The sequence below is a fragment of the Gloeophyllum trabeum genome, assembly GCF_000344685.1.
Source record: "Gloeophyllum trabeum ATCC 11539 unplaced genomic scaffold GLOTRscaffold_00016, whole genome shotgun sequence".
Classification (NCBI taxonomy): Eukaryota; Fungi; Basidiomycota; class Agaricomycetes; order Gloeophyllales; family Gloeophyllaceae; genus Gloeophyllum; species Gloeophyllum trabeum.
In genome coordinates this window covers 620,197-635,935 of record NW_006920425.1, presented here as the reverse complement: position 1 = coordinate 635,935, position 15,739 = coordinate 620,197, and the positions used below count along the sequence as shown (strand labels likewise).

General features: G+C 53.0%; 5 protein-coding genes across 5 annotated transcripts; 1 reads left to right on the top strand and 4 right to left on the bottom strand.

Annotated features, from left to right (window-relative positions):
* Positions 1-2,076: 2,076 nt before the first annotated feature.
* On the bottom strand, positions 2,077-3,071 carry GLOTRDRAFT_108242 (thaumatin-like protein; the record flags this gene model as incomplete). The annotated part of the gene is made up of 5 exons (XM_007872132.1): positions 2,077-2,189; positions 2,246-2,512; positions 2,577-2,812; positions 2,866-2,922; positions 2,977-3,071. The coding sequence occupies 5 exons, from the start codon at positions 3,069-3,071 to the stop codon at positions 2,077-2,079; spliced, it is 768 nt and encodes a 255-aa protein (XP_007870323.1).
* A 1,246-nt stretch (positions 3,072-4,317) lies between these two features.
* GLOTRDRAFT_133225 (uncharacterized protein) lies at positions 4,318-5,132 on the bottom strand (the record flags this gene model as incomplete). The annotated part of the gene is made up of 4 exons (XM_007872131.1): positions 4,318-4,473; positions 4,534-4,608; positions 4,669-4,815; positions 4,869-5,132. The coding sequence occupies 4 exons, from the start codon at positions 5,130-5,132 to the stop codon at positions 4,318-4,320; spliced, it is 642 nt and encodes a 213-aa protein (XP_007870322.1).
* A 1,608-nt stretch (positions 5,133-6,740) lies between these two features.
* GLOTRDRAFT_133224 (uncharacterized protein) lies at positions 6,741-7,251 on the top strand (the record flags this gene model as incomplete). The annotated part of the gene is made up of 5 exons (XM_007872130.1): positions 6,741-6,786; positions 6,838-6,936; positions 7,001-7,015; positions 7,070-7,142; positions 7,191-7,251. The coding sequence occupies 5 exons, from the start codon at positions 6,741-6,743 to the stop codon at positions 7,249-7,251; spliced, it is 294 nt and encodes a 97-aa protein (XP_007870321.1).
* Positions 7,252-8,440: 1,189 nt separating this feature from the next.
* GLOTRDRAFT_96507 (uncharacterized protein) lies at positions 8,441-10,362 on the bottom strand (the record flags this gene model as incomplete). Its single annotated transcript, XM_007872129.1, has 7 exons — positions 8,441-8,522; positions 8,919-9,032; positions 9,489-9,622; positions 9,701-9,775; positions 9,829-9,990; positions 10,049-10,150; positions 10,204-10,362. The coding sequence occupies 7 exons, from the start codon at positions 10,360-10,362 to the stop codon at positions 8,441-8,443; spliced, it is 828 nt and encodes a 275-aa protein (XP_007870320.1).
* A 2,445-nt stretch (positions 10,363-12,807) lies between these two features.
* On the bottom strand, positions 12,808-15,643 carry GLOTRDRAFT_133222 (uncharacterized protein; the record flags this gene model as incomplete). The annotated part of the gene is made up of 12 exons (XM_007872128.1): positions 12,808-13,046; positions 13,101-13,577; positions 13,631-13,982; positions 14,031-14,105; positions 14,153-14,574; positions 14,640-14,721; positions 14,971-15,009; positions 15,070-15,089; positions 15,156-15,259; positions 15,318-15,392; positions 15,469-15,544; positions 15,625-15,643. The coding sequence occupies 12 exons, from the start codon at positions 15,641-15,643 to the stop codon at positions 12,808-12,810; spliced, it is 1,980 nt and encodes a 659-aa protein (XP_007870319.1).
* Between the last annotated feature and the right edge of the window lie 96 nt (positions 15,644-15,739).

Genomic DNA, 15,739 nt, shown 5'->3' with positions numbered 1-15,739 from the left:
CCCCTGCTTCTCTCGATTACAGTGAATGTCGCAGCGCCAGCGATGGTCTCTCGGCAAATATATATTTCTATGGGTTGGTCTCCGCCATTCCTAACCTATACCTGTTACCCTACTAAGAGTAATCGATAGAACCGCTATTATAGCCTGTTCTACGTTTCGTAAGCTTAACTTCCATCCCAGGCAGCGAAGCTAACGCTAAGTTGAATACTCAGTGCCATCACTGTCGGTGCGTAGGAAACGCTTGGCTGGGACCATATCTTCTAAATCCTTCACGTTGGCCATGCAGTATACCTCCTTGACCATCCTTCCTTGACAGTAAGCCGGGTGTTGCTTTTGATAATAAACGACGCGACGCTGATGATACGTTACAGCTGTGAGTAGCGAGAGCTAACACCCATCATTGTTGAGCCGTAATCGACACTGACGATTACCAGATGTTCGTGCACGCTTAGATTATTATGAAAGACACCCAATACCCCGCACTTATTAGGTCTCAAATCCGATCTTTTAGAAGATATCGGTCAGATGCTCCTCACGATCAGTACGCAAGGTGTGTCCGATAACCTTACACCTTGGTATACCCGTGAACCTCTTGGCAGCGGTTATGATCCTCCGTATATTCGCCATGTATGGGAACAACCAATTTGTACTTACGCTATTCGGACTTCTCACGACGGGAGAGATGGCATTTTGGATCGTGGTGGTGACTAGACGAATACGAAGCGAGTGTCTCATAATAGCGCTGTCATCTCTCCCGACGCTAATATCACTTACAGAGGGATACGATGGGAGCAGCACCAACAATCCGGAACCTGGTGTGTTCATATGTGCGAACAGCGACTTCCCTCACGAACACTGGGGGATGTTCTTCGACACATCGGTCATCATCGTAGAAAGCATTCTGCTTTCGTTGGCTTTGTACAAGCTATGGAGCCAGCGCAGAGAGGCCACCCCAAACCGGCTCCTTATGAGGCTCACAGCAGAATCAATACTATACTTTATCGTGTACGTACCTACGAACATTCAACCGCTCTCGGGGCTCGACTCTCAATGGGAGTTTCTCTTCGACAGGGTTTTCGGCGTATACATGATAGATCAAGGCCTATGGATTGTAAATCACGTAAGTATCACCCTTCTCTCAATCCAGTATTAGCGTAATACATTGTCCACGCAGCTCACCCTGGATGAGCTTATTACCGGATTCCGGAACACGCTCCCGCCAATCCTCGTGAATAGGCTCATGATATCCGTGCGGTCAGCCTACTATGATCATGATATGTCGCTTGATACGATGTCCCATCCAATACGTTTCGCTGGGCAACCAACGCGCTCCGCTGTATTGGGGGCACCTATCGAGTTGCGGACGTTCGACTGAGGAACAAGGCTAGTCTTCGTTAGAAGGATGTGTAATCATTGTAATGTAATGAATCATTCAAGTTTATGTCGACGTGTTGGTATGATTGAGTCGCCCTGCAACTAATGTCCGTATAAGACCTCCCTTAACACCAAGAAATCAGCAATAACACAGCACTAGTGCATATTGCTCCTTGAGTTATTTCACGAGGTCATGATCAAAGTACCAGAGATATTGAGAAACCCTTGATCCCGCAGCCCTTGGGGGCATCGAGATTAATCATATTGCTGAGAGGCTATCGCTCCCAAGCATACCCCTGCACATCTGCGACTGCTGTCCGCATCAGTCTAATACACCTCCCTTGCCTTTGACACTAAAGAATGAGCGAGAAATAATGTACCGGTTCCTCGAGGTCACCTCTTATTTGAGCATAGGTTTGAGAGTGAGGACTCGTGGATCAGCGGGTTACGTAGGACAGAAATGGGCCAGACGCCACCGAGGTGCTATGAACGCTACAATTCCAGCGAAGTGCAGCACCTTCACAAGAACATGGTCATGGCTCGAAAGACGCGACGTCAAATGTAGTCATCAAATATGTCCATTTACCGGACACTTTTACATGCGGCGTACAAATGCCAGAGCTATGCGAGGGGTCGTCTGTGCAGTATAAATATTCCAAGGGTAATGCAGACTGTTGCATTGCGAGTATGATCGATTGCGCTTTAAGGGCAGAACGTGAGGGTGTAGTCGGGCTTCTTGCTCGAGTCGCAGGTCCAGAGCGCGGTGCCGCTGCTCTCGTCGTAGGCGTAAACATACGAGTTCGGGCAGGAGCTCTCTGCAAGACAAAGTATATCAGTGAGGCTATCAAATATCGCGGCGAGTGGCACGTACTGAAGTAGTCGTAGTACTGGACGCCAGAAGGCGGGCAGGTGTCCGCGGTGTTGTGGCTGCCGGAGCAGCAGTTGGCCGAGTCCTGGGGGTTACCGTCCAGGTTCGCCTGGCATGCGCTGCGGCAGCCGACGACGGCGCCGGAGGAGTCGGTCGGGCCCTTCAGGGGGTCAGGGCACTGCGGGTTGAGGTCGGCGGGGCAGTCCGCGACGCTGCAGCCGGCGGAGTTGTCGATTCTGATGGGGATGTTGAAGCCGTCTACCAGGGAGACTGTAGGCAAGCACGTTGGGTTCAGCGATAATTCAACAGGATGTGGGAAGTGTCAAGTGCTCACCATCGTACCAGTCCTGGTTGCCGTCAGCAGACAGAGTCCACTCAGCGACAGTAGCGGGAGGGACACCGGTGCCCGTGGCTGGGTCGCACTCGAGGCCGCCGTTGCAGCCGCCGTCAAGGCAGGAGTTGGGGCCGGGGTTGGTGCTGAAGTCACAGCCGCGGCGACCCCAGATGCGACCCGCCTTCCAGTCGTCGGGGACGCTGAAGGAAACGCTGGAACCAGGAGCAGCCTCCCATCTGGACAAGTATGTCAGTACACTAATATGGTGGTGCCTCGCAGGACTGCGTACCCGGTCTTCTGGTCGGGGACGGACGAGCCGACGTTCTTGTCGGTGAAGATGGCCGGCCTATGGGCAATGGATCAGTTTTGGCGTAACACGACTAACATCGGTGGGACCTACCAGACAGTGTAAGCACAGTTGTTCTTGACCGTAAAGGTCCTGGCGGAGGCGCCGGCAACAACGGCGAGGGTAACGGTAGCCAAGAATGCCTTCATCTTGTGAACTCGACGAGAAAGAGATAGGGGGAGTGCGGTAGCTGGTATGAGACAATCCCGAGGGTGAATGGCGCTCTCAGTCCACCCGGCCCTGTATAAATACCCTGCAGACGGCCCAAGCTGCCTCCCCCCGAAACACGCAGGCAACAAAAGTGGGGTCGAGGATCAACCAGCACATATGGACCCGTTGCGTTCGTGACCGACGTCCATATGGTGAGTATGTGCGTCGCTCAGTGATGGTGTTGACTGCGATCGTACGAGGCAGGGTGCAGGCGGAGCGCCGAGTTCGGCGGGAACTCAAGGGCATCACTCTCGTCTTTCGGATCCAAGGCGGCTACGCCTTGTGATGGACACTTCGATACAAAGCGACGCAGCTCGTATCGCCTTGGCCAGCTGCAGATGACTCTAGGGTATGCATACTGTCCTAGGCCTCCTTATTACTTGCCGAAGCCGAATGACCGACTTGAAGCAGGCCGAACGTGTGGGCGAGGCGGGAGAGCACGAGACCGCGATGGCAACGGGGTTCGAACTTGGCTGATGCTGTCTTTCGCAGCATACAGTTGGTGAATAGGCGTCGACTGGAGGTGGAGTATCTGTTGCGGCTAGCAGGAGAAGTCAGCACTGCTTCTGTCACACGGTGCACCCTGCCTACGGTCGCTTGGGCCTCGGAGTGATATAAGTGATAGCTTACCGACTGCAGTCAAGCCGATGACGTCTGCCTAGCAAGCGCACAGTGGTGCTACTTTATGTTTTTACCTGTATTCTCCGCCCAGTTTCACCGTCTCAATAGGCATATGAAGAAGCATTGACCTGCGACTATTACACGAACGTTCAGAGCATGTGCAGGACAGAAGCGAAGAGAGGAAGCCTGGCTTCTGAAAATCAGGAGAAACGCGGGGCGTGCTTCGTGACGTATGTGTGCTGCGGACCCTATGATAGTCTCCGTGATCCGGCGGATAGCCCCTGAGATTGCTCAGTTTCGATGCCACAATCTCGCGACTCGGAGTCCATGATGCATACATCGCTGAAATGGCAGAGCGTACACGGGACTATTCCATCTAGTCTACAAACGGATCAGTCGATGCAATCCCCTACAGTCTGTTGGAGTCTAGCGTGAAGTCAAGACCATAGCCGCAGAGCATCTCGAGATATTCTACAGCATGCAATTGAGTGATAGGAGGACAATGAAGAAGAAAAGGAGCGTGAAAACAAGAGTATACTGCAGTCACAAACCAAACCGTGGTGATCAAGCGCTGTCAGATGAAATGTAACGAGACACTTCATCACCACGTAGACGGAGGGCCTGCTCCGTCTCTCGGTGGTACGGGAGGACCAAAGGGTCCGGCAACATCGTGCCAGCCTGCGGTCCTTCACGAATCTGGAAATACGAACTTTCGCCGGGCTTTGCAGAATGAGAAGACCAAATCATATGCCGCAGGCTACATAACACGGAGGAACTCACAGCTAGCTCGGCCTTGGTCCACTTGAACGCAACAGCGCCGTTCGCAAGATGCTCGGGAACCCTCGCATACACAAACTGGCAAGAAATGTTCCTCAGCGGCACAAAGGTAGCCAACACCACGAGACGCTGGCTTACGCGTACGGTCCAATGGCGCAAGGGAATCTTCGGAGGAGCTGGTGCGTTAGGATGCCCCTGAATCTCGCCAAATTGAGGGAAGAAAAGGCCAGACCACCTATGTTCGTTGTAGTCTGTGACAAAATATGCTTTACCGTCCCTGCCATCCTAGGGCAGCCATCAGTCAGGAAAGAGTGTCGCGCCGCATACAACGAACAAACCTGGTCCCAGACACAGAGATGACCTACCACGGTACCCATTTGGGTCGCAGACCATCGAGATCGAGCATTGTCATACCGTCGTAAAGCACATACCATGAATTTCTCGTCACGATCTCGTGGCTCGTAGAAGGCGGCATCAAGTTTAGGTCTGGCACAGTGTAGATCGTGGTTGCACCGTCGACAGATCTTGTCAAAGTCCAGGCCCTCGACGTAACTGTACGTGAGGTAGTGCTTGATTTCGTGAATCAGAATTGGCATCTCCATTGCGTTTGCCTCCAGGGCTTGAAACACTTGCAGCAAAACGAGCGGTAGCAGCCCCCAGGGCACACAGAACACAAGACAGCTCTCCAGAATACTTTCCGTCGCCAGCCGACCGCCTTTTCTTATATCTTACAAACATCCAAGCTAACGCACGGAACCGTGGCCTAAATTGCAGGACATAACGCGCTTGAGGCCGAACGGACAAGCGTTCACATACAGTGAAACGCTTCACGGAAATTCCAAGCGTGCAAATGCCCTATTGTTCACGCTCGCATGTAGCGAGGAGGAACCGAGGTGACCAAGCGTATGTCCAAGCGTATTTCTTGGTTCCATAGCGTCAAACAAGGCCAAAAAATCGCAACAGACAGAAATGTCGAGAGGGGAGCGCTTGGATCTGAGCGAGAAGGAAGAGCCTATAAGCAGCATAGAGTTGTTCCCGGCCATGTCGATATACGTCAGTCTGCGATAGATGGTCGGAACGCGCGTCTGCTATAAAGTGTAAGTAGAGAGCAAGACGAGAAAGTCAAGGATCGAGTGTTAGCGTAGCAGTAGAGGGTATCGACGGTGGAGAGAGACCGTCGCTTCCACGCAAGCGCGAGGCACGGCCAAGAGGCAGAGCCAGTCCGAATTCGGCAACTCCCGACAGACGGCTAGGATATGCTCTATCGCCCAGGGTTACAAAGTACGAGGAGAGACTGTGGATAACGAACCAGAACTGAGCGACTAGCAGAAGAGTCGATCCTCAGAACGCGTCAGAATCCGCCAGCAGACTTCAAGAGGCCTCTGCAAATGTCCCGTGGTTGCTGACGAACTTCCCGAGAGCACGTCTTCTCCCAGATGTTTCAGTATTCGTCGTACTGCAGCTGTGTCTTTCCCAAAGAGTTCCAGCAGCAGGACAAAGACGTCACAAAGGGCACCGATGTTGAAATCAACGACATAGAAGGTCAAACCTCCTGATGCGATCGCAACATACACCAAGGTCAAAGAATCCAGACAAAGTATGGCTTGTCAATCCGAGGACGCAGGAGGTATTTGAGCAGACAGTGGACACGACGCCGATCACTTCGTCCGTTCACCTCATACTGTTGCCGACCAGCGAGCTCGTTGCAGGAATTGCTTGAAGACCCCAGCTGTCCCAAAAAATGAGCCATAGGATCCGAAAGCAGGCCTAGCATAAGAAAGGACGTAAAGCAGCGAGACATAAAGACATATGTACACATGCTCGTCGTCGTCGACACGAACGTCGCTCCGAATGTCTGTCACCAAATACCGCCAAACACTCTGGTGACGGGTAATACTGAGGCTGCGTTCTACTCTGTACATCTCTGGACTTATCCTAGGGCTGGTGAATGTCTTCGAACAGATTCGGTGAGCTGGTAGGTGCATATACGGCAGATAGAACCATTGCATCCTACGATGCGGATACGATCTTGTTGGATCGTGTATTCTTAAAAGCGGCAAGCTGGCCATGGCTCCTCGAGGGATATCCTGGATCTGTTCCGGGATAGTCACTACACCGCCCACCTATGCGATGCAAATACACCACTACACATAAAGCACCTTGTATTCCTGCTGTACTCCGTCCTATTCTCACCCGGTACACGAGGCTCCATGGATTCACATAACATTCACTTAGGACTGTCGAGGTATCTGGCTTGTCAGTATATTGACTCAGGGTGGTTATTATCTCCTGACGATTCCCGCGTAGCCGCCTTCACGTCATTGTATGTCAACCTCATCTTGGTCGCACAGGATTGTGCCCTGATTTGCGGAAATCTTGGTCTCAATCTCAACTATGCTGTTGGAGGTGAGTGTGCCGATGTTACTGCGGCTTGAGCGTGGGTTGACCAGACACCCCTTCTCATCCGCAGGTGGAGCTTTTTTGGGTGCATCCATAGCTTCTCTTGGCCACATACATTGGCTGACGATCTCGTGCTCAGTGCACCAAGTGGAGACGGATGAAGATTCTACTTGCTGGTGGGTCCCTCACTTGGGTGACATTCACCTCAGCAGGTGAGTATAACCCACCTGTAGGCTCACTTGCAAAATAACTGAGTACAGGGTGCTCAGTGTGGAAGTGAAAGAGTTCATCATTGACTCACATTTGACGATGATAATCTGAGGCCTCAGAATCAAGGATATCAATCTGCTTGGCTCATTGGAAATGTGGTGCTTAGATATGCCAGATGTGGCATCGCTAGCTTGAGCTGGCCACAACTGTCATATCCAGGCACCAGAAATCCATTGAACCTAGCAGGTTGATTAGCTCAATCTCCTGCACATACAAGGAACTTACAATACGGGCTACTTTATTTTCAGGCCTCGGGATGGTCACCATCATTGAACGTAAGTCGATGATAGACTCTGCCGCTCCTTCCCTGAACGCCCTTAACTCAGTTATCTTGCAAATGAGGCTGCACGCCTTCTTCAAGTACCGTCAGTGGCTTTGTTCCTTGCAATCCAACGAAAATCCCAATACAATTGTCACAGGTCGCGGAGTGATCGCATTGGTATCTGCAGCATTTGCCGCCGAACTGACGGGTACACTGTACTTGTGTGCAGCAAATACCTCACCGTCGGGCAGATCAGCCACTGTCGGTGTCACATTGTGAGTGTTTTCCGAATCCCAAATGTTTGATTATTGGAGATACTGAAATTTGTCGCAGCCTACCAACGTTGCTGTTCGATGTCTTTATGCTGGTGCTATTCTTATACAAAACAGTGCAGCACTCGAAGACGCGCACGAGGATGGGGGTTCCGGTGTTCTGGGGCTCCGGTGGATGACTCATCTTCATACTGACGCGGGACACTTCGTGGTACTATCTCTGGTACGCTTTCTGTTATGCCGCGTTTTGCGACACAAGACTCACACGTATCATGTATTCAAGGGTCATTGGCGCTTTGGCAAGCGGCGTGTTCCTCGAGGCTCGGTCTAGAGACTTTGTTCGGAATGAATTGGCTCAGCCCTATGCGTGGATGGCGATCGTCCCGGCGATCCTAACGGACAACATGATCTTGATCTCCGCCATGCGCTGATGAGAGGGCTAGCGCCGGACAGCGACTCTGGTGAATTGCCAAGCAATATGCATATATCGATTCACATTTTTGGTGCTTGACGGCTGACGATTCCAAGGGGTTTCCCTGTCACCCCGTTATTTTTTTTAATCTCTGGCTGCACGCTATATATAGGAATCGCTGGCGATTGTGTGCGCTTTCTTGGACCTCGGCTAGATACTGAAGCATGTCTCCGCAAGGTTGGGCTTCCTACTCCGTTGTATTTCCTTCGCCGTGCCGCCGGGCGCGCTCTCAATTCACTGTTCAACATTCCAGTCATGATGCGTCAAGGTAGTGGTACATGCCCCTCGGTAGACGATAAAGCCGCGGCGGTACAATCTACCGGACAAAAACGACGGCTAGCAAGCATTAATGTTTACACCAGACACGACTTGGACACGACTAGTACCTAGTACACTGTACACTGCCGTGAGATGATTGTGGTTACGGGACGCGGGTGCTAGACGAGAACGAGTGGACATATGACACGACGTGCGGGAGAACACCCTTCGAAGGAAACCCATACATCGGAGTGGTGCGTTCAATACCTGGAATACTTCAGCAGCGCATAGATAACAGTCGCAAGCAGCCTGGGAACGAGCCGACCCAGTACTACCCTCACCTTCAGCATCATACTGGCATACCAAAGACCAACCACTGACTGCGCATGATGCCCACCCCAAAAAACAAACCAAAGCGAGCAAGCGCTGTTGAGCATCCCGTCGGTGAAAACACCGCCCGAAGCCCCGCGGTGAGCAGAGGCCAGGCCCGTTGACGTCGTGCTCCGCCGCGAGCATGAGCCCGAGCACGGCGGTGACCTCGATCAGGACGCCCCGCGCGGCGTCAATGCTGTGGGTAGCGTCAGTCTCAATCACGGATACAAAGCCGAAGTCAGGGAGCAGAGCGACAGAACCAGACGTGAAGAGGAGCGGAGGAGCAGATGGAATTCCGGGCAAAGGCAAGCCGGTCGCCTCCCCCACGCCGTGCTCTAGGAGACAGACCCCCAACTCTCCGCCCCACCATCAGACGCGGACATGATGCATACATTGCTGGAACGGTAAAGAGCGTACAACGGGAGCATCCCGTCTAGTGCTACAAACAATCCAGCCAGTCTACAATCCAGAAGCGTCTCTGGATATCAGGAAACAACGATCGCGTTGGTTCCTGATGCTGATATCCATAGCCAAGAAAATCGAGGCAGTCTAAGGCCGGGCCATTCAGATTATAAAAGAATGAAAGAAGGTAGAGAACGTGGAGATGAATAGCAAGCTACTGCAGCATGCACCCAACCCGTCGAGCGCTCACGGCCTATACTGGCACACGTCCTCGCCGCGCGCACGGAGCGCGCGCTCCGCCTCCGCGCAGTACGGCAGAATGGGCGGTTCCCGCACGACCACCGGCCCCTCGCGCACGCCGAAGCGCCACGCCCCGTCATACGGCTACCAAGAAAAAAAAAGCACGCGACAAATCGAATGCGCACGCGTAAGCAGATACAAAAAAAGGAAACGAGAACTCACAAGTACGTCCGCTTTCGCCCACTTATGCGAGGGGGAGCCGTCGGGGAGGGTACGTGACACCCTGGCGTACACGGTCTGCGAGGGTGCTTGGTCAGTAGGCTGGAGCGACGGCCACGCCGCTGCCTTACGTTGAAGAACAGCCCCGCGAGGGGCATGGGGTCGGGAATCGCGACGTCCAGCGCGCCAGGAGGCACAACCTCGACCAACTCGCCTAGCGAAGGGAAAAACAAGCCGGTCCAGCCCAGCTCTTCGCGCACGGTCACAAAGTACCCCTTCTGCATCTCCCCGACCTGACGCGAAAAGTCAGGGAAGGGAGCGTGTCACGTGTGCGCGAACGACGGGACGGACCTCGTTCTTCACGCAGACGTGGCCGACGACACGGCCGAGATGCCAACTGGACCACAGGCCCCGCGCGTAGCTATAGCGCCTCGCGCGGACCATATCGTCGATCTGCGCACCGGGTGGATAGGGGAGGCAGATGGGAAGGGGTTCCATGAACATACCACGTATTCACGAAAGGCCCTGGCGCTGGCGGTTGTGGCCAGCACCGGCGTCGCGCATCTTCTGTGGATACAGTATCGGCACAGAGAATTCCAATTCATGCCCTGGACATGGGCGTAGGTCAGGGCGTGGGGGTCCATAATGCCCGATCGGACGTTCATGTTCGTGGACTGATGGAACGTTTGCCTCCAGGGCTTGAGAAACTTGCGGCAGAACGAGCGAAGCAGCCTCCAGGGCACGCAGAACACGGAAACACAGTCCAGACGATGCCCTCCACCGCCAGTACACCGCCATCTCTTATACCTCGCAAACAATCAAGCGCATGCACGAAAACTGTGGCCCAAATTGCCCGAAGGGCAAGCGTTCTCCGCCACACAGTGAAACCCTTGGCAGCATTGTACGCAAACTCCAAGCGCACACGCGCGCCTCGCACGTAGCAAGGAGGATCTGAGGTCGACCAAGCGCCGGTCCAAGCGCCTTACTGGACCCATAAGACCAAACAGGCCAGGCAGTCAGTCACAGCGGCCACAGGGTGTATGCGAACCTGAATTGCGGCAGAGAGAAACCTGGAAGTAGCACAGTGTTGTTCCCGACCATGTCGATCTGCGACAGCGCGCGGTGGATGCGTCTTGCACAACGCGTCGGCAGAGAGCAGGACAAGAGACTCGAGCGTGCGTGGCAGCGGCGGGTATCCACGGCGGGGCCTCGCAAGGTTCGAGGAGACACCGTGGACGAGCGAGCGAGAGCCGAGAAACTCAGGGAAGAGTCGACAATGCTAGCGCGAGGCGAGAGTCGTCGCACCCTGCACTCAAAGCTGGGATGTGCGCGGTCGGATAGCTAGGACGGGGCCCTACGCCAGGTGATTGCAAGTAGTATACATCGCAGGCAGGGAGATCATAGCAGAAGAGACACGGGACCTGTGCCCATCGATCTTGGTAGCGCGCTTGCAGCGCCAAACGAGTCATTATTTTTCCTGTAGCACTCTCACCAGCGTATCGTATATATTCCAGCAGCCCCCGGGATCATCGCGCGCGAAGTAGGATGTCCGTTCAGAATCATTTCAAGTTGGCACCGACAGCGAACGCCGCCCGCCAGTATCCCTTATAGACCCTTGTTGCAAAAATCAAGCGCACAGAGGAGAACCAGGAGCACAGTGCATGCGCAGCGGTAGCGAGGAGTCGACTCCGTCGTAGTCATTCAACTCATTCAAGTTACTGTACCGATACGACCTTAGGCAACGTATACAGGATGCAGAAGTTCAGCAAGCTTGACAGGAATTGCGGGCGTTGAGCGAGCTGCCGGTGTAGAATACGGCCCCCGTTACGTCCGTCGCTGGAGCCAATTTGATGTGCGAGTAGTTCGACGATCGCGGGGCCGTTTTGCAGGTCTTCAAAGCGCTTGCTTTAGGATACGTCTGCTCGAAGAATAATATTGTTCAAGATAAGCTCTCCCCTTTTCTTTGCCATCACGTTAATTGCTCGTTCTCACTCACTGTCAACTGCTGGTTCTCACTCACCTGCTTGCTCGCTGTACATTTCCCTTCTACTTTTTTGTATGCTCACATCCCTCTCTGATCTCCTGGCTCCACTGGTAGCTCTCCTGCGCATCATTCCATATCCCGCAACTCCTGTTGAGCTTGCTCATCTCCCGCATCCTGTATCAACCATACCACACGCTAGCGTACTGTACTGTATAATGGTTACTTCTCGGTCGTTGTCTACTTTATTGCTGTTCTGAGAAATGTTGGCCGCGCGGGAAAAATGCAACGAAGTGGGCGCGCGCGAGTTCTGTTTGCGCGTTCAGCGGTGTCTGTCACTTTCACTTTGTATCTCGACGAATACATATGCTATTACTACAATACCTATACCGTCGTGATCCTCTCGTCGAGCTCTAGGTGCTGGTCTCAGAATCAACCCAGTCTGACAACTTTCCACTCCGACCTTCCGGACGACCCCTTCTGTGCAACTTTACGCGTTTATCTTGTCAACGGCACCTCCTCTCAACTTCGGACTTCTGCGTAAGTCGAGTCTATCCACCAGTGCAGGTGCACAAATCATTTTGGATCAGGTGGAGCTTGGTCTACTGTGTTCCCGAAGGTTGTTTCCCTCGTGAGTTCCGCCTGGAAGCACTAATGAGTGCACCCGTGGTGGAATCCTATTATACTATATCTCTGCCACTTATGATACAACTTTCAAAATGTGCTGTATGTTCAGTAGTGTCCTGTTGTCCAATGTAATATATACTGGGTCTCATAATGACTTTTTGTATGACGGTCCGTTTGCCCATTTAATTCCTGCCGCATATATTACAGCCTCCGCATACAATGATATTCGTACCTACTACCAATTGCGCGCACACAGCATAGATAACCCACACATATCGCTGATGGCCACAGCATATATTGGACATATGTGTGGTGGCACAAATATCTATGCCTCGGTCGGGCAATCGTGACATTACGTGGCTCAAGTCCCGTATACCTCTGCCATCCACAAGTATCGTCCAGACTTAAAGTTGTAGTGATTCATCGAGGCGACTTCAGGTCATTCTATATTCATCACAAGATAATAAAGATATCCTGATACAACATCACTACGTATGATATTTTAGAGTGTCGGCCAAGGGCTAGTACGAGGTTTACCGGGTGAAGGCAAGTTGGGCTTCAGTCCCCAAAATGAGCCTCCAGACGTAGTTGCCCCCGAGTCCATAACACCAGCACCAGCCATAGACGTTGACCCACTCCCGGAGGCTGTAGGTAATTCCTCAGACGTGAAAAACAGGGGTGCATTGAAGTACGGGAGATGCCCAGGATCTGTCTCGTCGACATCAAAAGGCCCCGCCTTAACTGTAAACTCTCCATGTAAGAAATATATCCATACAAACAGAATATAGCACTCACAGCCGTCATTATCAGCCTCCACCTCTGCCTTCTTGGTGCTCGGACCCTCGACAAACTCTATATCACTATCCTCAGCGTAGCTCCTCTTCCTCTTGCCACTAAGTCGCTCTGACTTCCGGGTACCCTCTTCCTTCAAGTTTTTTTCACCAATCTCCTGACCCCTCACTTTGTCCTCGTCCCCCTCACTGTTACCCATCTCCTCTCCATCCGATGAGGACGACTCACTACTTTCCAAGGCATCAGCCTCACTCATGTACATCTTGCCCTTACGGAGGATAAAACCAGACTGCCACTTGGCTCCTTTGTACGCAGGCCGGGGCTTAGGTCGAGGACGAGAGGAAGGGAGGCCTGATAGGTCCTCATTGTCAGAGACATCGAGCTCTTCATCAGTGGCAACCTCGGGGAGGCCCTGTTCAGCCAGAGCGACACCAGCGTCCCAGTCTCTCAAGACCGACTGTGGGATGTGATGAATAGACACTACGACATGTGATTAAGCTTTCAGAAAGATCATAGTAGAATCAAAGACGTACCAAAGTGGATAATATAGTCATCAGTGTTCTTGCCCGGGCCGCCCCGAACCTTGACTAAGTCCCGACCAGTGTACTCGCCACTCCTCTCAACGACAACAATCCTACGTGAGCTCTTGACACAAAGCTTCCAGTGGAATTCGCCCTCCTGAGGTATGCCGTGCCGAGCATCAAGGTACCGGAAGGGCTGAGGAAGCAAACGACGGAGCCATTCATCAATGGCCTGGGAGCTCCACTCCTTGGCAAAGCTGAGAACAGATTGCCCATCGCGATCGGCAGCCAGGCCTTGCTTCTGAAATGTAGACTCATATTGACCCCTTGAAGGTGCAACGTCATTTTCGATTTCCCCATCAGCCTGGAAAATGTTGAGAGACGCTTCAACATCTGCTATCTATAGACATACCTTAATACCGCACGGCAGCAGAACAACACGCCCAATCGACATAGGCCTTGACATGACTTTTGTGGCCTTCGTCGGCTGCTTGGAGTCAGAGCTATGGTCGACAAATGGGCAGAACAGCTTACCTTGTATCTTGTTTCTCCTCCGCGACCGTAGGCCTTTCCTTTTCCTTTTTGAGCAGGCCTTTGTCCAGCCCCGCCATCTTCTTTCGGGACCCGGTGGAACCCGGTGTTGGCCTCACGACGGGCCTCGTCCTCGGAGACCTGCTCAGGGAGAAGGAGACGTTCGAGACCACCTGAGTACTTCTTCATAATGCCAGCGATAGTGTTGTTGCCAGAAGTCGGAGTGGGAGAAGCCATCCCAGGTCGCTCCAGGGCATGGTAGCTCTCCTTATGAGTACAGTCGCACCTCTTCTTCTTGGAGACCTTGCCATTGCTCCTCTTCTTGGGTTTCTGAAGAATAAAATGCTGGCAAGGGCACGGTTCCCCACTAGGGGTCCGTCCATTACAGAACGGCATGAGCAGCAAGGGGGGCGGAAAGGTGAGGGCTACACAAACACAAGGTTATATGTCAGCATATTTCGGTTTTTCCGGCTACCCCTGTCAATCGTACCAGTGGATCTCTGCAACTTCAGCCGAAACTCAGTCTCGATCACTCTCAGGGGTACAGAAAAATTCAGACAATCCGCCTCTTTCTGGGACACAGTATGTGATATAATGGAACACAGATGAATGCACTGGCTGCTGCTTTTTGACCAGAGAACGTTGGGAGTGATAATAACCTAGCTTGGGATGTATGGTTTTTAGACACGTGCTTAGATTTTCGCCGTCGAACGTCAACGGTGTTGCGTCACGGCCACAGGCTCAACTTGTGCACCAGCTTGGCATATGTGACATTGCAGCCGTCACCCGAGAGGTCGGCTTAGTGACCTGGCACGCCATACCTTGCGAAGGTGCAATTCGCCCCCTCGAGCAGCTTGCCGCTGGGCCTCGGTGGTCAGCGCGGTCCTCGGCGGTCAGCGAAACGAGTAGCTGCCACTCACCTGATCACGCCGATGCTCAACTGATGCCCAAAAGCGCTCAGCCCCCAATGCAAAACTTACCTTACAGTCGCATTGCGCGGACGTACGGGCGAGGTGTCGGCGTACGTGATGGTGCAGACGTTCGGGCGAGGCGTCGGCGTACGTGACAGTGTACAATTCGTCGGCGCCGAACCCTGCTCTCGCACGATGCCTATGAGAGACGATTACATAAATGAAAGAGCTATAGATGTTGAAGACACAAAACTTACCTTACACTCGCACGGCGCGGACGTTCGGGCGAGGCGTCGGCGTATGTGACAGCGTACAATTCGTTGGTGCCAAACCTTGCTCACGCACGATGCCTATGAGAGACGATGGCGTAAATGAAAGACCTGTAGATGTTGAAGACACAAAACGTACCTTACACTCGCACGGCGCGGACGTTCGGGCGAGGCGTCGGCGTACGTGACAGTGTACAATTCGTCGGCGCCGAACCCTGCTCGCGCACGATGCCTATGAGAGACGATGGCGTAAATGAAAGATCTGTAGATGTTGAAGACACAAAACGTACCTTACACTCGCACGGCGCGGACATTCAGGTGAGGCGTCGGCGTATGTGACAGCGTACAATTCGTTGGTGCCAAACCTTGCTCACGCACGATGCCTATGAGAGACGATGGCGTAAATGAAA